Below are 22,550 nucleotides of genomic sequence, written 5' to 3'. Positions count from 1 at the left end.
GTTTTTCTAGGTACCTTATACCTGTATTTTTATAGCTGGAAATCCCTGATTTTAAAATTGTGAATATATATTCAAAGTTAGACACTATGTGAATGGGGCAAAGGCAACTTCACTAGATAGTAAAGGAATAGCAACCCTTGCTGGAACTGTGTCCCATAAAATACTCATAATAGTTTTACTTTATTTTAAAATGTTTTTGTGCCAAAGTATTTTATAAGATTTTTAAAATATAAGTTTCTTAGTGTTATGTAATATTCTAACATGCAAATAAATAATTATATATTAAGATATGTACTTTGAAGCATACTAATTTCATGTTTATTTTACAAGGTGATAAATGGCTAGTGGGAGAACAAAACAACCTTTCAAATAGTTTAGCTTTTTGAAATCATTGGTAATTTTAAACCTTTTTCCTAGATGCCAGGATAGAAGAATTTGTTTATGAGAAACTGGATAGAAAAGCTCCAAGTCGTATAAACAACCCAGAACTTTTGGGACAATATATGATTGATGCAGGGACTGAGTTTGGCCCTGGAACAGCTTATGGTAAGTGAAAGGCAAAAGGTCTGCTGAGAAATATCTTTACTTTTAGATTTTTACTACTTAGAGACATCATTAACATGTACCTAATATTAGTAGAATCAATTTTAACTTCAGATTTTTTGTGTTAAAATTTTGGATGAAGTGACAAATGTAGGTGACCACTAAATATATACTGTATAACTTAATATATTTAAGCATGTATTCTGAGAATTCATATTATCTTTTTAGGTCTAAATAGGTATTTCCATTGAATCTTGCAGAACCTGTGTTGTACTTCTTGTGATATGTTGCAGTCTCTGTTTATATATATCTCCTCTAGTTGATTTTTCTTTTTTAAGCTTTCTTGAGGATTTATTTCTATAATAAAGTACCTGGCACATACTAAGTTTTTGAACTAGTGCTTTCGTTACCCAAGTAATGTCAATACCACAAAAATGTTAATGATGGTTATCTCTGAATATTTGGATGACATTTTATTTCTGTTTTCCTCACATAGTTTAAATTTTCTATTATCATGTTTTATAGTTATGCCAGCTTTTTTAGTTGCTGTAGTGACTTTTTTAATGTATAACTAACTCTGAAGCTCAGTTAGACATCATTATCCCTCAAATCTAATTTTCTCAGAACATTAAACTGTTTTAGATTTCTGTAGCTTTTTTCCTGTTATTCATGGCTAATAATTCTTTTTATTAAGACTTTTGCAAGAAATTTGTGCATATTTGGATATGAAGTGATAGGTAAATTAAATGATTTTCTATATATATAGTCCTGATTATGAAATAGTACATAAATACTGAGACTAAATGAACTTGGTTTTAGTAGTCTTTATGTCAGAAGGAAATATCCTAAGTACTGTGTAATAAATGCTATTAATGCATTAACTGGCTTATAGCTGTACAACTTTGAAACTATTACATTGTGTTCTTCAGAATATAATTCTTTCAGAAGTCTGAAAATGCCTAAAATTTCTATAGTTTTATTTCTAAATTTTAACTATCAATTTTAGAAAAACTTTGTATATTGACCAGATTTGCCTTCTTGTGCCAGACTCAGTTAGGTGCTGGGGTCATAAAGGTACAGAAAGGCCCAGCCCTTTCTTTCACCAAGCTGAAGGCCTAGTGGAGCATGAACATTCAAAGACTTCTAAATTTTTCCCTTTTTAATCTGCTTAATCTGTTTGCAGCTCTAGTAATTCCATTGAATGTACCCTGATTATTTGAATTGGGCTTTGTGACTCTATTTATTAGTAATTGATAATAGTATTAGTATTAATAATAGATTAGTAGTAATAGATTAGTAGTATTAGTAATAGATTAGTATTAGTAATTGAGTATTTCAGGAATTGGGCTAAGCACTGTACAATATATGTATTGTTTTAGTAAATCTTCATTTATATCCTACTTACAATGTAAATTCTGTTATCTCTGTGGAAAGACAGGGAAACTGAGTCTTAGAGAGGTTACATAATTCATCCATGATCACACAGCTAGTAATTCATATGTAGATCTGTATTCAGAAATTGAACTCTTAACTACGTTATATTTTTACCTTCCTTATCAGTCAGATCTAATCACATCTGAATATGAAGGAATTAAGATCCACATAAATAAAGCTTATTAAAGATAGACCTGGAAGTGGAACCAATCTTGTGGTTCTCTTTCTTTTTTTCTGTTTTCCACTGAATTTGTCCTATTTAAGTATTAGGGTATATGTGTTGTAAAACATAGTTGTTTTTTTTTTAACTTAAGATACAAATATATACTATTATTTGACACTTGAGGTAAGTGCATAAATATAGAAACAAGAATTTTGACTTGATCTACTTATTAAAATATTTTAAGAATTATACTTTTATAATCATATCTACACTATTTGAGCTGTGACCTTTAAGTATTTTTTAGTGTATCTGTCCTCTTTTGTCCCATTGGTAGAGTTGGTACAATTATGATATAAGGAGTTCATCTTTGTCATTTTCATTTAGATATTTATAATCTTAAACTTGCTTTCAAAATAAAGCTACATTAACTACAGTAATTTTATTTGATTTTTACTTAAGTAAACAAGTAACAACTAACTTTAAGACAGATCAAATTGCTTATTTATCTTAACATAATTTTCTGACATTACCAGACAATGGTTGAAAAAAAAAAAAAAAACCAAACTTTTTTCCTTTGCAGGTAATGCCCTTATTAAATGTGGAGAAACACAAAAACGAATTGGAACAGCAGACAGAGAGCTGATTCAAACATCAGCCTTAAATTTTCTCACTCCGTTAAGAAACTTTATAGAAGGAGATTACAAAACAATTGCTGTGAGTTGGAAAATGTTCATTTTTTTAGTAAAATAATTTAGGTATATACTTATAGTTTTTAATGAATAATTTGCCCTTTTAATGACTTTGTAGATGTAGCAGGTTAGAAAAATTAATCTAGCTAGACACATATTCCAACAGAATACAAAACTAACCAAAATGAGGGACTATTAATGATATGGACTCCACTTCTGTGTCCCTGTCGTGTGATTGAGATGTCTTTACATCCATTCTTGTTCATTACCAGCACTAAAATCTATAGAGAATTTCCTGGAATGATTATTAAAATACGACATGATTTATTGCCATATTATAGCTATATAACTGTTCATTTAAACTGGGAGCCAGAATCCTAATTACTGGAAGCTATATTTGTGGCTAGGGTTAGGGTTCCTGTCGTTTTGTATCCCTAGAAGTCTGTTATCTTTTTTTCATATAGCTGTGTTTTATTGTTGAAATATAAGGGAAAAAAATCACTTTCCCAAACCTAATCTATTAACTTATTATTTTTTTAGTTTAATTTGTCTTTTAAGTGATGGAGAGGAGTTCTAGATGGATATTTTTTTCATAAGATTTTTGCAAGACTGCTCTTTTTTGTAAATACTACTTCAAACTTAATTCGCAGATTTCTTATAAAATATTATAGAAACTCAATATGTTTACAATGAATTTGTGAATAAAAAGTGGCCTGAGACAAAGGAAAAACCATGAAGATGAAATATAATTGAAAAGATATTAGATTGTCAGTAGGATGAAATTTGAGATATGAAATCTAAGAATTAATAAAGCAAACTCTTTACATAAGAATTCACTGTTATAAAGAAGCTTAAAGTTCCCATGAGGAATTCTAAGATGTAGTAATGTTTGTTCATTATTCATTCTATAAATTTGAAATTCTTTTTTCGGAGTAGTAGAGTTTCTTTTGGTACTATGGCACAGGGTTTCAAGGAACTTTGCCCTAGGACCTCTACCTTCTTCACCATAGTCACTTCCTAGATTATCTGTAACAGGTTGAAACAGTTTCTCAAGCTGAGCACTACTAACATTTCAGGTTCAATAATTCTTTGTTATGGGAGCAGTACTGTATTGTAAGATGTGTAGCAGCATCCCTGGCTTCTACCCAGTAGATGCCAGTAACATCCCTCCCCCAGTTGTGACAACCAAGAAGATATTGCCAAATGTTCGCTGGAGGGGCAAAATCACAAAATATTGAAACATAATTCCTTTGTTTCTACTGTCAACTGCCATCTTTCCCATATATCTAGAATGTCTCTATCATTTTAAAATTGGACATAGTAAGAAAATGGAGTCAGATTACCTGAATGGTCACTTTATAGCCAGTTTTGTAACCATAGATCCCTGTTTATCAGTGATTCATTTACTTAATGGAGAATAATAGTTTAAATGCGTATGCTCTTATTGGATTTTTAGCATCATTATACTTTTTTTTTTCTTTCCTGTATTTATAGAAAGAAAGGAAACTATTGCAAAATAAGAGACTGGATTTGGATGCTGCAAAAACCAGACTAAAAAAGGCAAAAGCTGCAGAAACTAGAGCATCAGTAAGTAGTGTTTTTTAATAGAAAAACGTTTTAGCTTAATAACTTTAAAAATTGTAAAAGACTTCACTCATATCATGCAAGCTACAATCTATCATTAAGACTAGAATATGACTTTAGGGTATTGTTTTTGTGTTTTTAAACAAACTTTTCAAAATTTAATACATTCAGATCAGTGAAAAAGTAGTCATATCAGGAGGCAATAGTCTTAGTTTAGTGATACACTTGTTGCTAAAATGCAAAAATTATAAGAGCTCCTAAAGCTGTGTCGTATTTTTTAAATAACCTCAGTGGTGATGGAAAATAAGTCTTTTGGAGATAGAGGTATTATATTTGAAACAGAAAAACAGATAGCAAGATGAGAATGAGTCAGGTTTGAGAATGCTTATGTGGAGCTTAAAAATTAGATGTGACTCCCTTTCTACATGTGACTCAAACTGACCGAAGGAGTGTCACCAAGAATTGTTCCAAAACCATTCAGACAGTGGCAACATGGACTCCTAAATGACTGTTTGGAAGGGAAGGAAACCTGTTTGGATAATAAATTCTGGTATATTTTTCATAAAATCAATCTCAGGGTAGTCTTTTAAGATTGAGTAGGTTTATACTAAATATAGTAGTTCAATGATTTTATATATGTATATGTGAAGATAGATATAGATAATATAACTTTCTTTAAAGATTTTATTTATAAGCTTCGGATTTAATCTAATATTTATATAGTTTATTTATGTCTCTTTTCCATAGTTTGAAGACATTAATCAGACTTGAATTGGAGTACCTTTAAGTTAGTACAATATAAACAAGTCTGAAGTTATTAGGTGAAGTTAACACATTCATTCTTAATTTGAGCTAAGGGATATGTTTTGTTAAGCGACATGACATTCCCACTGCCTTCTGTTCCCAACTCCCTCCCATTACTGTCATCAAGAATCACTGCCTTAGGAGTATATTACCACAGCGCTGGTAGAAGTCTATTGTGGTTCTATTTTGGGAAAGAAAAGGTTGAGACTTGGTTTAGAGTGAAATTTAAAACTGATTAACTTGGTGTTGGACAGTGATGTCTTATGAGATACCCCAACACCTTATATGAGCAGAATAAATTACTTCTAGATGGTTCCCCTTTTGAAGATTCTGTATTAGCTACTGATGTAGAAGAGCTGTCTTTGACAAGACATTCATTTCAAAATCTCTGGCTAGTGTACCTCAGAATTTATCATGATATCATCATAACGAATGGCCTAACTTCCCTAAACAAGCTTTTTGCAGAATCAGAACTTTAAAAATGTATACCATAGATGGCAAGAGACTCTAAGTTAGGATATTAATCTCTCAGTTGCTAATAATAAACTTATATAGTAAAATATGAATTGGTTTTTAAGGTACTAATTTCATAATCAGAAAATAAAGATCATTTGGAAGTAAATGTTAGAACAGAATATTTTGAAATGCCTATATGTGCCCAGTGATGATGGAATAAAAATAACTATTGTCAGGTGTCAGTACAAAACTTTCTTTAGCAAGCACTATTACAGGTTAATGATAGTCTAAGTTTTACTTGGAAAAGTGCCAGAAAGTTCATAGATTTAACAGAATACAAGGTCCTGTGATTATTCTAAATTATTTTACCACTGCTATTAAAATGTATAAGAACCACAAATAATAGTAGACAAATTTTGAGAGATATTTCCTTTTGATATATCCAGAAAAGATCTTGACAATTTTTCTGTGCTCTGTATTGTTAAAGACAAAATTTTTTCCACAAGAATTTACATTTAAAAATAAAAGATTATACAAATGACTTTTTTCAACAATTGCACTTGTACACAGCTTTTCTAGAATTTATATATTGCATAAAACAAAATTTAACTGTAGCCAAATATTAAAGACATTAGTCTAGACGAAAATTCACTTTTCCTGATTTTAGTTGTGTTCTTTCCCTCTAGATAACCAACTTGTTTTTCTTCAGACTTTATAACAGTAAGTCTGATATGCTTTGGAAAGGAAAAGTCCTCTTAGTTTGTTATCACATAAAGCCTTGAGGCATGCCTGTATTTTGTGATTTTTTTTTTCCTTTCTCTGTATTTCTGTTACATTTACTTGAAGAATAAGAAAAATTGAAACCACTAGGAGTTTGTTTTTGCTTTTTTTTTTCCTCTTTGACACATTTCCTGCTTCCTAGTTGGTGGCTGAGGAGGTTACTCTCACCTCAGACTTTCTTTGATTTTACTTCTTTGTAAATTTCCTCAGATTGTTTTGTGACTAGTCATTTCTCTGTGCATATCAGCACTTTTTAAGAAATTTGTTTACTAGTTTCTTGTGACCTGTTTTTAAATTCTAGATTTACTGAATGCTAATTTCATACAAGGTGCTTTGCTGAGAAGGAGTTCGTATATAAATAGTGCAAAATCTCTGCTGCCCTCAGTTTACAATCTAGTATAGTAGATTGAATTTTTTTGTGATTTAGCCCTGTCAGTAAGATATTTATGCCTGTATTCAATATTGCTGCTTTACTAATCTGTTTTATTAGTTAATGTGTTGAAGAATGGTAAAGTGACCTCAAAGACATTTCTCAAAAATACACCGATTGAGCAGAAAAGACGAAACCTCCCTGAATATTTTACAGTGAACAAAAGTACAGCTTTGAAAATAGTATAAAACTTACATCAGAGAAGCAAAAACAAATATAACTTCTGCATTTAAGTTACAGGGCACTGACATTTATTAACCTAATCTTAGTCTATATAAACTTTTTTAAAAATCATTTTATAGTGTTGCTAATGGGAAGAAAAAAAATCATCTGGTTTCAGAGCTCTCTGATATGGAGAGGCTTAGACCTCTGTTACTTTTGGGTATCCAAACATGATGGAAAATACATTTTCAAGTGACATAACAAATATGTCCCTCTGCCCACTTAAGCATTTCCACAGCAGTCTCTGTCTTTAATCTGCAAACTGAGTGAATTTATAGCACCATTATATCATCTTAACTTTAACATACACATATTAGAATTTAAAGTTGATTAAAAATACAAGGATTGACATGCCTTTCATATTCCTTCAGGGTATGCCAAGACCTGGCTGAGGCTGATTGAAAGAGAATGTGGTTGAAGGCATCATACATTAATAAAATACAAATGATTTTTTTAATAGGGAAATTGTGGGTAGGCAGAAGGTCTTTCATAGGTGAAAATTTAATAAAAATTTAGGTAATTATGGCAGTTTTTAAAGTGATGCATTTTCCCTAAATCTAATTGAAAATCAAGCATCAACCATGTTTATCTTTGAAAATTTTAATCTTTTGAAAAAATTGAATAGGTACCATGATGTGAAATTCCATAGTTGGGTTTTTTTTAAAGTAAAAGACCATTTTATCAGTTCTTAATACTTCTTTGTGTGTTCTTTATTGTGCAGAAGTAACTTGTTTTACTGTGTTCATTGGTATAATGTGTTCTTTGTCTCTTACCTACGCACTTAAGCAACTAAACTCAGCACGCCTTGAAGGAGATAACATTATGGTAAATTTCTCTTACATGCTCAACTTCCTGCATGTAAAATGGCTGAAGGTTTGTTGGCCTACTGTGTTTTCTACATCTTAAGTAAAGTGCCTTCTCTTGCTATTATCTACATGTAAAGTCTAAAGTAGTTGGAGCAATGTATTCATTAGTCTAACAAAAAATACTGAGAATACTACTGAAGTAATATTGGAACTTGAAGAAAATGTGTGTTCTAATTGCCAGATTCAACCATGCCAAATTCAGATTTTAGAGTCTGAATTTATATACAAATACATACATATATATGTACGTATTTCCACTACACGTAAATATATAGTGCTTTTTATGCATAATAAAAGATGTTAATTTAGCTGGCACTTCATATTCTCACTTTTGGCAAAGAAAATTAACAAAATTTACTTAAAGAGAAATATATAAGGTATACAAATTTACTTTGCTTCACAGTACCTTCAGTGTTTATGTTAATTTTCATTCAAACTCAACATAGAATTTCTTCTGCAATTCCAGGCCAAAACAAGCCCCAGTAGTTTAGGTATTTCTGTAGTGTTGAAGCCTGTCCAGTGTTAATTTACTTAGGAGAGTTGCAGAATAGTGATAGCTTTGAATTGGGAATGATAATTATTCTATAATATTCTTTGTATATTATTGAGCTTGATTTGAGGAAATTTTTGAGATGTTAAGCATTTTTAATTTTTTCACAAGATAGAAATTAGTAAAATCTGAACATAGTCCCAAAACTTATAAATGTGAGCCAATAAAGATGTATAGATGGAGTGTTTCGTATAATAAACTCCTGGGTATATTAGTGCCTTAGAATAGCATAGAATCTACCATGTAAGTAATAAATAATTGGCAATTTTTATTTGTTAAATCAATTGACTACTTTTATTTCATTAGCAATGAACTAAAGGGGGGGGAACATGTAATAGAAAAAATTATTGTACAGAATATGTAAAATGCATTTGTTTTTTTAAAGTACCATAATTATCGAAGCCCTGCCTAAATTAGGGCTTTCCTTAGATAGCAAGAGAATGCATTCATTTATTTCCATTGTCCTATCTGTATGTAGGTAAATGAGAAGTGTGAGACTGTGTCAGTCATTGGTAATTTAGTGTATAAATCATACATTTTTTAATCTTAGGTAAAAATATCCTAAAAGCAAGATTGGGTTTCATTTATTAGGCATTTGTTTTACTACTTATGTCATCTACTTATAGTAAGATGTATTTAACTCTGATAATTTTAAGTTCATTATATCTCAAGTTTATTGTGGCCCTCACCCCATGGCTATATCATCATTTAGTGTCCATTTATCCTTACTTTATTATAACTTCCTAAAATTACAAAATTTTGGACCTAAATGAGAAATTAGAAATCGTATACTCTAAACCTCTCATTTTACTGATGGGACTACTAGAACTAAGAGGCGTTAAATAGTCCGAGTTTTGGAAAATTGTTATTAATTTATAGAATTAGTATAAGATTCAAACATCGTGTTGATACATATGAAGGCATACTTTCACAGTATATTAAGCTCTGCTGATTTAATTATTACTGTGTTTAATCTGTTACTGTGATTCTGGAGAAAGAGAGTATGCCATGTGAATTAAAATATTTACATTTTTCTATACTAAATTGTAGAAAATGTTAAATTCCAACTTTCTTTCATGTTCTATATTTTTCTCTAATTTTTAATGCTGGCTAGATTTGGGCAGAGGAAGTGACAAAAGTAAGTAAATTATTAAACTACAGAATTATGAAACAGTAATTTAGTTGTCATTCATTCAGTAAATCTTTATTGGGCAGCAACTATGGGGCCAGTCTTTGTTGCTATATCTTAAAAATTTGAAAATTATTATGGAAAGCTCATATCTGTTTGGCTAGTAGTAGTTCCACAGAGTAGTAGAACAATGCTGCAGAGATGTGGTTTGCACACACTCTGATAAATACGAGATACCTGTTATATTAAGTGGTAATCCTTACAATACCTTGCCAGAAGACAGCTTTAAATACTTGGTTTATTTAACTTCACTTACAGTTAAGGTCATTATTATGAATATCCATTACTGTACTGTGCAACAGTTGGATGCGTTGTTTTTGAAGCGTGTTGTCTCCTCCCTCAGTGTCAAACTGTCACTTTTATAAGCTGTCCATATTACTGCACTGCCAGTCTCTGCCTGTGCTACCATTTCTGATCTCTTGGCTGAGAAACCAAATAACTAAGCAAGGAATAAAGAATAAAACTATGACTTTAGTGCAGATTTGTCTTAAGTGTTATTTGAGGTCTTCAGAAGCATTTTTCATTTACTTTCTCATATTCCGAATCTGACCCTGAGATGAAGACAATGCTGGGGATTGAGGGCAGGTGTTAATTGGGCCCCTGACTATTAAGTACTTTTACAAACTTGTTGTTTTCTGGCTTTGTCGGATTGTTGACTATACAGTCTTGCTTCATGTGTAGGTTATGGAGTATGACTTGGAAATCCAATGTGAAATTCTTGACTTATTCTCTCACCCCCCTTTATGGAATCCATTCATCAGCTTAGTTATGGTTACACCCTAGCCTCTGATTTCTTCCTGAACCTCTAGCGTGAAAGGTGGGGCAGAGTAACATAGAAGAGAAAGCAGGTTGATCAAGAAACCAGGGAATCTTCCATTTTGGTTAGCATACAGGTACACAAAAAAATTTCTGATTTGATTCTGCAGTCTCTACAAATTTGAGAAGTAGTTGATATAATAGCAAGAAACTCATGAAGCAAATATTTACATTATTATGTTTGTATATGTGAAAAAAAGCTTAAAATATATCAAAATGGATTTCCATAGATATTTTTCTTTTATTCTTCTCGCTGCTATCATTTTCATAATTTTAAAATGTATAATTTTAAAACTTCATATCCTGGAATATTTTAAGATTTAAGCCCCTAGAAGAAGTAGTTAACACTGACCAAGATTGTCATAGCAAATGCCTCAGAAGCTTGACCAAAATTTCTGCCTTAAAATAAGTTACCCAATCCTGATAAAACAAACCAGCACATTCTTGCCCTCTTTCCACCTTATGTCCTAAAAAAACTCTTCTTGCTTCTCTAACCCAAGCTGTGCTCTAGATCAGTTAGCCCAGTAGCAGTAATTCTAAGCAATAGAAGATCTTTTTCCTAGAACTCTATGTCTTAATTGTAAAATTAAGTTGAGGAATGAGATCTTCTGGAGGACAGAATAAAACCTCTTTAAATTCATTGTCTTTCTTTAAATCCTTTTTATCTCTCTAATATGGATTATTTTCTTCCTGAACAGATTAATTATGCTGAACCTAATTTCAGTTACCTCAACCTCTCAGGTTAATTATTATGATCAGTTACATGTGTGAGAAGTAGAGATGGTTCAGGATATTAGACTTTGCAGCCACCCCAACCATACACTGAAACTTGTTCAAGAAACAAGATTTGTTTCCTTCCTGTCGTTTACCTTTTCTAAATATAAAGTTTATATTGTACAAAAGAATGACTTCCTAGGCTTTGTATATGGTGCTTTCTTCACAATTAAGTAATTAAATTTTGCTCAAACATAGAAGACTGATCCTTTGTCCTTAATGAGGTTATTTTATATTGTTTTATTCAGTGTTTTTAGCTTTAAAACATTATTTCCATTTCAGACTCAAGCTTCCTAGTTACTTTTAATCTGCTACCTAGCTTACTTACACCTTGTACAGAAATATTGCCATTTAGTAGACTTTCCTGCCGTTTCTACTAAAGGCTGTTAGCTTGTACTTTCACAATCAAATCTATATGGAATTAGCCTCATTTATTTCTGAAGTACATTTATTTTTGGTTTGCTGTGGTTACTTCTGTCAATCAAAACCTTTCAACCAAGCAGAACAGTCAGTAGTGCAAATGTAATACTGAAGTGATTAGTTTTCCTTAACACTTTTTTTTTTAGGAAGAACACTGATTCTTTTATTCTTCTGTGGCTTTTTTCTGCTACATACTAGTTTCCAGATGAAGCTTGTCACTTCAGCCCTGTTATCAAAATACCATGTATTCTGGTTTTGATCAAGTAAATTTAATTTTAACTCTTGACTTATTGAATAATTCAAGCTTATTCCCATAAGTCCAGTCTAGCGGTCAAGTCTGAGTCCTCTCTGCCATATCTTTGCCAATGGGATGAGAATGATTATAGCAACTGATTATCTCTTTTGCTGCCACTTTATTGTTGACTACTTCACTGGGTTAACTTGCCACCAAAAGGTGAAGAAGAGGGAGATGGGGTGAGAAAGGAAAAAGTTGATGCCTTGTTTTTATACTTATTACAGTCTTGGAAACACTTTATTTGTTTGGATAGGGGGAGCAATTTATCCTAGAGAGGTAGTAAAAAAATGTCATTATGATATTATCACCAATACTAATTCCCAGTGGAGGATAAGCTAACTATTTTGAGTGACCTGTGAGATTTTATTTTTTCCTCCTCACTACCAACCAACTCTAACTAAAGGTTTGTGAGGATGCTTTTTGCCAGTGCTTATTTAGTATTTTTAGATTTTTTGTTTATTTGTTTGGTGAACTGCTTTGTCCCAGCACTGAACCGATATCAGATAGCTGAAGCTAGTACTGGTGTGCTATTATACCCATCTCTTTCTAGCTCTGAGGTCAGTGACTTCACCTTGGTAGCTTGAAATCACCCGTGGTGGGAGTATTTATACCTTGGAAACTCAGTGTATTAGAGCTTTTTTTTCCCCTGGAGAGCCAGTTTACCAACTCACCATTGATTAAAGGTCACTCATAACTTGCAGAAAAATCCTAACATATCTTATAGATAATATTTCTGCTTAAGACATATTTTATGCAAAGTTTGGAAAGAAAACTAAAAAAGACAGTTATATAGGACAAAGAATCCTTTGAAGGAACCTAAGAACTGTGTCCCCAGAAACAAGTATGTGCTTGATAACTAAACACAGGAGGTTAAAATCCTAGCTTCACTCCAAAGTTTTTTATTTTGAGATTGAAGCCTGTATTTAACTTCAAAGTAAAGTAACTAGTAATAGTTGAGAAGTTTTTGAAGTATTTTATACATGTAAACTGGTAATCTTAAGGTTTCGTGGTAAAATTTAGCAAAACTGATACTAAAAAATGTATGAAAATAGATTGACTTTCCCATAGCTTTTATGTTTATGTCGTTAAGCTTTGGCATTAATAGGACCAGTTTAAATACAAAGCAGAATCAGGGAATTGCCAGATTATCATTTGGGGTTTGTTTGGGGAATTTTTTAACTGTCTAAATGAGTACATAAAATGGACTGAGTCTTCTAATGAGATTCTAAAACTATGTTCCAATTTAAGTCTGAACAGGAATTAAGAATAACTCAAAGTGAATTTGATCGTCAAGCAGAGATTACCAGACTTCTGCTAGAGGGAATCAGCAGTACACACGTGAGTGTTCATTCATTAGAAATTCATTTGGAACAAGACTTTGATAGTCTTAGGGAAATTCTTGGAGGAAGAACTGAACTTCCTTTTCAGTCATTTATCAAGATTGCTAAATTATAACACTTTTCAAGATACATGAAGAAATATTTTAAATTTTTGTTTACACTTCATCACCTAGTTCTCCCACTATCATCAAATCCATTTGATATTTTTTGTTGTTGTTTTTTTTTTGGCTAAACAGTTTGTTATTACAAATTCTAGCAAAATGCTAGATACTGATGATTTGCCCTGAGTACAGTGTTGTGCTTTGTCTTCCCTTAGCATTTGCCACTTTAAGTAGATTATAGAGCTAAGAAGTGACTGTAACTTTCCTTTACAGGCCCATCACCTCCGCTGTCTGAATGACTTCGTAGAAGCCCAGATGACTTACTACGCGCAGTGTTACCAATACATGTTAGACCTCCAAAAACAACTGGGAAGGTGGTAATTTCCTTTTCATACATGAACCTCCTGATAAGAGAAGTTCATATTTTTTTCATGTGAACTAGTAATAAAGTGAAAAATGGAAGGGTTGAAGACTTTTATTAGATTGCTTAAAATCAGATTTTTTTTTTTTAAAGGAACGTGATTATCACACTTCTGAGGTAACAAAAACATTTTGAGCTCTTCTGGCACAAAAAAAAATGTTACCAGGAATGAGAAGATAATTTTAAGTGAATACCTTTTTTAGTGCTATGTAAAGAAAGCATAAAAGCTTTTGAAGTTCACTTTTCTCTTGACTACCTTTGCAGGTGGTTGAGGAAGATAAAGTTGACACTTAGTTGCCTTTAGAGATAAACTAATTTTATACTTATTCATTACTTGTTCACTGTTAAAAGATTTTAGAATATTTCGTAAGACCTCAAGCCCATTGATGTTATTATTTTGAATGTAGTAATATACTTTACAGCACATATGTAAAGCACATAGCTCAGTCATTCATTCATCAGATGTTTATTGAACACCTGTCATATCCAGGTACTATTCTATACTCTAGGATTGTATCAGCAAACAGAACAGGCAAAATTGCTTACCTTTATGAAGCTAACATTGTAAGGTGCGCACTGAAAATAAAATGATATACAGGACACACATGGTTTCTGCTCTCACAACAGACACTTAAAGTCTAGGTAGAACTACAGGCCATAGGTGGACAGGCCACGTGATAATTGGAAAGGTAGAGAAGTTCAGATTACTGTAAGGAACATCTAACTGTGACTCAAGTGAGTCTAGCAAAGATTCACAGATGGAATTATTTTAGTAGGAATAATCTAGATGAAGAAAGGGGCAGGGACGAATATTCCAGGCAGAGGAGGAATATGTATATGAAAGGGCCAGAGGAAAAAAGAGTATGGCAAGTTTAGGAAACTGACAGTAGTTCGTTTTGGTTGGATCATAGTGTTCAAGTTAAAAATGGGATAGTAGATGAGGCTGGAGAAGCAGGATCATGTCATGAATGCCCTTTAAGGTAAGTAATTATAAGGAGTTTGAGATTTATATAGTGAGGAACCATTGAAGCAGGGGAGTGATATGTAACATTTGAAAGAGGAATATCAAGAGAAGTTATTTCAAGGAATAAGGAGGGAAAAAAAAACCCTCATCACTTTGGTCTTCCTTTCTGCATACTAATCCTTCAGAACTAGACCTAGAACAAAAGTAGGCACATCCACAAAACCAATTTTAGATCTTAAAAATAAGTTGTAGCCTAATACCACTGGTTATTATAATAGGATTCACAGAAGTATTTACACTTCTATATATTTGAAGTTTTGTTACTGGTATTAATATCTGAAATCAGAACACTACTCTATTCCTGCATCATTACAAGTATTTTAAGCCTAAGAAGCCTTAGTACTTCCTGTTTACTTTGTCCTAGTCTAGCAGTGCAGCAGAGGGGTTGTTGTTGAAACCATTCATTCTTACATTCTGCTTAAAGCCATACAAATGCTTGGAACTCAGCCAGTCACACAGAATCTAGTCATTGATGTGCTGAGGTAGGTACTATTACTATCCACATACAGATAAGGAAACAGAACAACTAGTTATAAGATTAGTAAATGTATTTTATTTTTAAATAATTGGAAAGTTTAACATATTGAACTACAGTGGCAGGAAGTGTGTAGTTTTTTAAAGTTATCAGTAAAAGTTCTTAGAAGGTGAAGATGGCCTTTCATGGTTTTTTTTGTTTGTTTGGTTTGGTGTTTTGTTGTTTTTCTTTTTACCATTAATTCCCCAAAGTTGACATAGGTAGACCTCAGTGGCTGAACAAAAGCTAATTATACTAGTAAGTTTAAAAGTAAAATTCCATGGTTAAAGACTTTAAAAATCATGTGTGTGTATACACACACATATGTGGGGAGAGAGGACTTATCTTTTGTTTTCTCTTCAGAAATGTGTTTTTTAATCACTGCCCAGTTCACTGAGGAAGAGACACTAGGAAATGTGTTCTTAACTTGAGACTGAAACTTGAATTAGAAATTATTTCTTTTTATCATTAGAACCCTTTACCCATCAGAGAAACATTTGCTTTTAATTTTTAAAAATGCACTATTCTAGGCATCAAGGATACATTGTAAACAAAATAGACCATATCCCAGCCTTCATGGAACCTGTATTCTGTTTAGGGGTAGAGGGGGAGTAGAAAATCAGTGTTTATGAATTACATAGCCTTTTAGAAGGCGATAAATGCTATGGAGAAAAATACAGCAGGGAAGTACCTTGGTTAGGAGTAGAGGTTTACAGTAGTCAGGGAAGACAGATTTGAAAGATGTGAGGAAACAAAGCAGACAGGCATCTTAGAGATGCTCCAGAGAGGAAGTACAAAAGCTCTGAAGCAGGAACATAGCTGTATGTTCAGGCAACAACAAGGAGAGCTTAGCTGGAGATTAATCAAGGAAGCAGGGAGCTAAGATACGTAGGACTTTAGAAGCCACTCTTTGGACTTAGGCCTGAACTCAGAGATGAGGAAGTCTGGAGGGTTTTGAGCTGAGGAGTGACATGATTTGATTTTAGCCTTTAACAAGATCATTCTTGCTGCTCTGTTGAGGCTAGATGTTAGAGGCCATGAGTATAAGTTGACAGGCCTGTTCGGAGCCTATTGCAATAACTTGGTCAGTAATCCAGTCAGGAGATGATGTGGCTTGGATCAGGGTGGCTGTGGTAGATGTGGTAGAAGTGTTTAAACCCTGGTGTGTTTTAGAGGTAAAGCCAACAGGGTTTGCTGACAAACCTGTATATGAGGCTTAGAGATGTAAAGAATTACTGTAAGTGTTTGGCCTGAGCAACTGAAAGAATGAAGTTTTGGTTAATTAAAATGAGGAGTGCCCCAGGAGGAGCAGGTTGGGGTGGGGAAGGCATGTGAGGTATATCAGGAGCCCAGTTTTAGACATGTTAAGTTTGAGATATGAAACATCTGAGGGGAGATATCCAATTTTAGGATATACAAGTCTGGAAATTGTGGGGAAGGGTGAATTAGAGATATGAATTAGAGAGTTGGCAGCATATCAAGGATATTTAAATCTGTGAGACTAGGTGAAATTACCAAGGGAATAAGTATAGGTAGAGAAAAACAGAGAACCAAGGGCTGAACCCTGAGGTACTCCAGCAAAGAGTTGAGGAACCAGCTAAGGAGGATGGTAAGGAATGAGCAGTGAGGTAAGATGTAAATCAAATGTGTGGCCTTGGAGTAAGCTGTAAAAAGTGAGGGGAGTGGTCCACTGTGATCACTAGATAGGTCAAGTGAAAAGAGCACTGTTAGTGAACCATTGGACTTAGAACACTGAAGTCATTGCTGACCTTGACTAGTAGTTTTAGTGGAACAGTAGGGGCAAAAGCTTGTTTGTTAATGTAAGGGAATGGAAGGAGAGGAACTGGGACAGTAAGTTTAGATAAGTCTTTTAAGGAGTTCCAGTGAGAAGAGAAATAGAGAAATGAAGCACTAGCCAGAGGAGAAAGTGAACCTAGCATATTTTTGTTTTTGTTTTTAAGATAAGAGAAGTAAGAGCATGATTGTAATATGATAAGAATGACACAGTAAATGGATAAAATATAATATTGGAAAGAGAGGGGAGAATTGGTAGTGTGATATCCTTGAGAGGAGATTTTGTATACAGGTGGAAAAATTAACCCTGAAAAAATTAATCTTAAGAGCATAGATAGCTCATCTGTAGGAGGAGGAGAGATGACCAAAACCATGGAAGTTTCCTGATTGTTTTTTTCTCCTCTCCATTAAAAAAGGAAGCAACTCATCAGCTGATTGTAAAGATTAGGAGAGAATTGCTGGATGGATGAATGAAGGGGTATGAAATAGTCATCAGCAGAATATTAAAAGTGAATAGACTAGAGAAATGTAGTGTAGTTGCTAGTCAGCATTGTGGACCCACTTGAGGTTCCTACTCATTCATTGAATGTGAGACCAGACAGCATGGTTTTGTGTTTTGTTTTTTTAACTGTCATAGTATATACATGGATACTGAGTAGATAATTAGGGAGATTTTTACCGAATGAGTAGTGTGAAGTAAAGGGCATAGGATATGAAGGCATACGAAAGGAGGGGATTATAATAATTTACCTTGGACACAAAGGGCCTGTGGGTAGGATGTAGATGGTAGGTCTGTGGAGGACCACAGATCTGAGATAGGCTTGTTGAAATGAGAGTACTAAGGAAAAAGAGATGATGGTCAGAGAGTGGAATGTTGAAAATTATAATTATTGTAAGGGTTATAGTTTGGGGAATTGATAAGGTCTAGATGAGGCGTTGGGAAGGGGTGGCTGAACAAGGGTCAGTTACAAAATCACTAGTAGAGAAGAGCTTGTGGATCTGACAGGCCAGAGTGTTCAAATAATTGTCTACGGGGATATTAGAATCACCAAGAATTAAGATATACTGTTAGTGAGCCAGGAGCTAAAATCTAGAAATAAAGAGAAAAGAATGAGACACCTGTAGATGATTGCCACAAAAGATGGTAGGTAGTATATCGTTGAATAACATGAAATTCAACCCAGGACCCACAGTAACATCATCCACTCGACGATGGTTGGTGGTGGACCTTGCGTGTTCAGGTCTGATCTGTCGATGTGCTGAGGGGCAAGCAGCAGCAGGAACAAAAAAGTCAAATAGGAGGTTGTGTGGCAGATGAACTTGATAAATGGCTTTCAGATGAACAGTCCAAGAGGTCTTTTGGGAGCTGTAAGGTAGCACACAGAGAAGATGGGAAAAAGAAGTCCTGTTATGAAACACGTCACCATCTTCATGGCCCTGTGTCTTCTCCTCCAGCCAGGAAACTCGTCATACCAGCAAGATGCCAGCAGTTGTTGACAGTTGGGCTGAGCAACAAACTATAGGGAAAGGAAAGGAAAAGGGAGAGTCATAGTTATGTGCAGGGGCTCCAACTCATCAACAGGAACACAGAGTTACTGTTCAAGTCACAAGTTCTGTTCTAAACAGTTTTATGTCTACACCATCATAAAGTGCTTTAAGTCATTCTGTGAACAGAGCTCATTTATTGAACATACACCCAAGGCCAACAGCTGTGTGCCTAGCCAGACACAACAAGAGTCAAAATACTATGGCTATACCTTAGGAAGCAAGGATAGAGCTGGGGACTAAGAATATCCATAGGATGTATTGATAACTGAACAAAGCTGTGTACAAAGATACATATGTGTGCATATATAAAAATTGTGATATATATAGGTATATGACATGAAATAAAAAAATGTTAATAGTGGTTAATAAAAAATAACATGAAATTCAAAGATTAGGCAGGATTGGTCAGGGAAAAGAGTATGGCAATGGGAATGAGGAACATGCAACTCCTGCAACATCCACCTTCTAGGCTCAATGATAAAGGGAGTGTGGGAGATTAAACACAAGCATCAGGAGGTGAATGAAAGGTTTAGAGAAGAGGTTAAGGATAAAGGGAATTTTGCTGCTGGCTGACTGATTTCCAGATGGCACAGAAGTCATAAAGAAGAAAACTGTATTTTATGAAGGGATGAATGTAACCTATCCTACCAGATGAAGCATTTTATATTTCAACTAATAGATTTATTTAAATTTAAATATGAATTTTCATAGGATTTTTTTCTACCTTAGAAATGTTTAGATTAGAATGATTATAGGCCAGCCATCTTATGCTGTTTTCCATTTAGTATTATTGGAGAAACAGGCTTACAATAAATTGAAAATTCTAATTATCTTTAAACTATTTATGAGCACATTGATCACAGGGATTTCACTAATTCCCAATAAAACTTTTATTTTTCCCCTAACATATTATTTGAATGTCCATCCCCTCACTTGTCTACGTGTCCATAAAGGAATGATATTGTTTCATGTTTGTGTCACAGCTTGTGGTAATGATGCTGGACATGTAGATAGTAAATATTTGAATGAACAGGAAAATGTGATTGAATCGATTTTACGGAGAAGAGTTCAGTTATTCAAATATTTCTTAAAGAATTAACTTGAGAAAACTTGGCTCTTGTGGTAGTATCCAACATTTAAGTAAGTTTTTCATTGGTATTTTTATTTAACAATTCATAAAGGGAGGAAAAGATTAATAAAACATACTTATAGAAGGTTGTTGGAAATACTACAAAGATAAACTCATTCTTCTGGAAGAAAAACCATTGTTTTTTAAAAACTTTTTACAGTTTATACTTGTAAAGATGGTTTTGAAACAAATTTTCAAGGACTTTATATTTAAAAACAACCTGCATTTTCTCTAGTGTAATTGACCCAAGAGAGGGGTAAGCTAGGTAGCATAACTTTGTCATTAAAATATTAGCATCCAAAAATCTTTAGCCAAAGTGGAGGTTGGTAGAAGGTAAACACTGCCACCAAGTGGTGGTATACAGGAACTTTGGTCACTTGTAAATAGATCATTGGCCATTTTTTCAACAGTTTTCCATCCAATTATCATTGTAACAACAACCAGACTTCTGTGGCACCTGTACCATCTGCTTCATCAAATGTGATTGGTTCTTCTGCCTTGACTTCAACAAGTGGCCTAGTAATCACCTCTCCTTCCAACCTCACTGACCTTAAGGAGTGCAGTGGCAGCAGAAAGGCCAGGGTTCTGTATGATTATGATGCTGCAAACAGTACTGAATTATCACTTCTGGCAGATGAGGTGAGTAATGTGGGTTTAAAAAGAAAATTATATCATAGATTGACTTACCTTCCAGTATAACAAAATGCAAATTCCTCATTATTTATTTGGAAATAGCTTATTATGCATGTTTTCATAGATTACAGATGGTTATATTAACATTTTATAAATTTTTAACTACTATTTTTAACAAAATAGAACACCACAAAAATATTTAAAGCTTTTAATTGCTGAATAACTAGATTTCTAAAATTGCCTCTAATAAAATCCTTAATCTTTCACCAAATTGATGATAATGTTTAAATTCTTTGATAGTGAATAATTTATCCTTTAAACAAATTAAATCTGATTAGTTTTCTGTGTGTTTATTTCTTAACATAGTTAATAACTGGAAATATTTTTATTTTATAGGTAATCACTGTTTTCAGTGTCGTTGGAATGGATTCAGACTGGCTAATGGGGGAAAGGGGAAACCAGAAGGGCAGGGTGCCAATTACCTACTTAGAACTGCTCAATTAAATAGGTGGACTATGAAAAGATACATCATATTTATATGCAATTAACTCTTAATAAAGCAGGTTTAAGTATCTCTCATGTTAATGTCTGAAGAGACAGAAAAGAAAATACCAGCCTTCAGAAACTGGCCTTTCTGCCAATAAAATTGCATGGTAAATATTTCATTACAGAATTTGTGTTAGAGTTTTCATGCCAAGAATGTTTTCTTACAAAATTCTCTTTCTACTGAGGTTTCACTAATAAGTAGCTTCTACTTTTGAGCCCCAACTTAAAGCAGAAGAACTGTTTTCTACTGAATTTTTCATTAATGGCAAGCTTTTTCTTTTATGTAAAATAAATTCATTGTGAGTTGGTATCAGTGACTCATTTATTAGGTATAATTAATAGCCAAAGAATAAAGTTAAAGTTTGTTTTTAACTGGTTTAAAAAGAGCTCTAGAATATAAACCTCTTTTTTGAAGAATATAATGTTTCTGAATGTTTTCATAAACAGAAATGCAGTTATACATGTTTACCTTGTTTTCCAGCAGACATTGAATGATTACAATATTCTATTTCAGTGAGTTATTTTGAGGATTTTTTGTTTTATAAAACACTACTGAATGATTTCTTTTAAGAATAACTAGTCCTTGAGAAGTATTACCATATTTCTCTAGTACATTTGCAATTAAGGTCCGAAGACATCTGGGTCAAATTCAGTTCACTAAATAATGTTTTTAGGATAGTTCAATTGGCACCGTTTAATCCATAATCAGAATTGGATCTGTTAAGAAGATACTGCAGTACAGTAAAGAGAATTTCTTCTTATTGAATGACAAATCCTTATAAAAGTATGGATTAGCACAACTATGTTCATTATAGAGTAAATTGTATGAATACAAAATACACTTTTAGTTACTTTGAGCCTACAAATAAAATTTTGAAAATTTACTAATGAACTTAGGTCATCTTGATCAGGCTGTCTAGTTATAAAACACACTAATGAAATGATTAATGATATACTTGGAATCAGAACATTGCTGTTTGGACCATTGCTATGAATCAGCAGATTGTTTCTATGTCAGGACTTCTGCTCTCATTTTCATTCATTCATCCGTTCATTCATCAAACATTTGTTGAGGGCCAGGCACTATGCTGATCAACTGGGAATACAACCCTGAACAAGATGCACACAGTTCTTCCCCCTACAGATCTTAAAGACTCGTAGAAGTTACAGAAAAATAAGTAAGCAATGGTCATATAACAGAATTGGTGTCATGATAGGAAAAATATAGGGTTAGTGTGTTTTGGAGCTTTGGGAGTCACCTAATTCAGATTTGGGGAGTGGGAGATAGTTTGGAGAGGAAGTGTTCCAGGCAGGAAAAAGTCGTGATAGGCCTGGAGTTAAGAGAATGTAGCACATTCCGAGAGCTAAAAGTAGTTCAGTCTGGCTTTTGCATGAAGTGTAAAGGTGTAGTTAATTTCTTCAGGAAATGTTAATGTATCAAAATGGTATTTTTTCGGTACTTTAAAAAATGAATACTTAGCACAA

The 22,550-nt window shown here is 33.3% G+C and overlaps 1 protein-coding gene across 2 annotated transcripts in view; it reads left to right on the top strand.

Annotated features, from left to right (window-relative positions):
- Positions 1 to 21,375, top strand: part of SH3GLB1 (SH3 domain containing GRB2 like, endophilin B1) — a 34,430-nt gene extending 13,055 nt beyond the window's left edge. The window contains exons 3-11 of one of the 2 annotated variants that reach the window (XM_057714002.1): positions 418 to 546; positions 2,721 to 2,854; positions 4,324 to 4,416; positions 7,892 to 7,978; positions 9,636 to 9,659; positions 13,264 to 13,353; positions 13,730 to 13,830; positions 20,297 to 20,525; positions 20,916 to 21,375. In XM_057714002.1, the coding sequence (XP_057569985.1) occupies positions 418 to 546; positions 2,721 to 2,854; positions 4,324 to 4,416; positions 7,892 to 7,978; positions 9,636 to 9,659; positions 13,264 to 13,353; positions 13,730 to 13,830; positions 20,297 to 20,525; positions 20,916 to 21,023 (995 nt within the window). In that variant the 3' untranslated portion in view covers positions 21,024 to 21,375. The remainder of the gene's footprint in view (positions 1 to 417; positions 547 to 2,720; positions 2,855 to 4,323; positions 4,417 to 7,891; positions 7,979 to 9,635; positions 9,660 to 13,263; positions 13,354 to 13,729; positions 13,831 to 20,296; positions 20,526 to 20,915) is intronic. The other variant, XM_057713993.1, reaches the window with a different exon arrangement.
- Positions 21,376 to 22,550: the final 1,175 nt, after the last annotated feature.

Source organism: Hippopotamus amphibius, chromosome 1 (assembly GCF_030028045.1).
Source record: "Hippopotamus amphibius kiboko isolate mHipAmp2 chromosome 1, mHipAmp2.hap2, whole genome shotgun sequence".
In the NCBI taxonomy this organism is placed as follows: Eukaryota; Metazoa; Chordata; class Mammalia; order Artiodactyla; family Hippopotamidae; genus Hippopotamus; species Hippopotamus amphibius.
The sequence above is the reverse complement of the archived record's forward strand: the minus strand, read 5'-3'. Positions and strand labels throughout refer to the sequence as shown.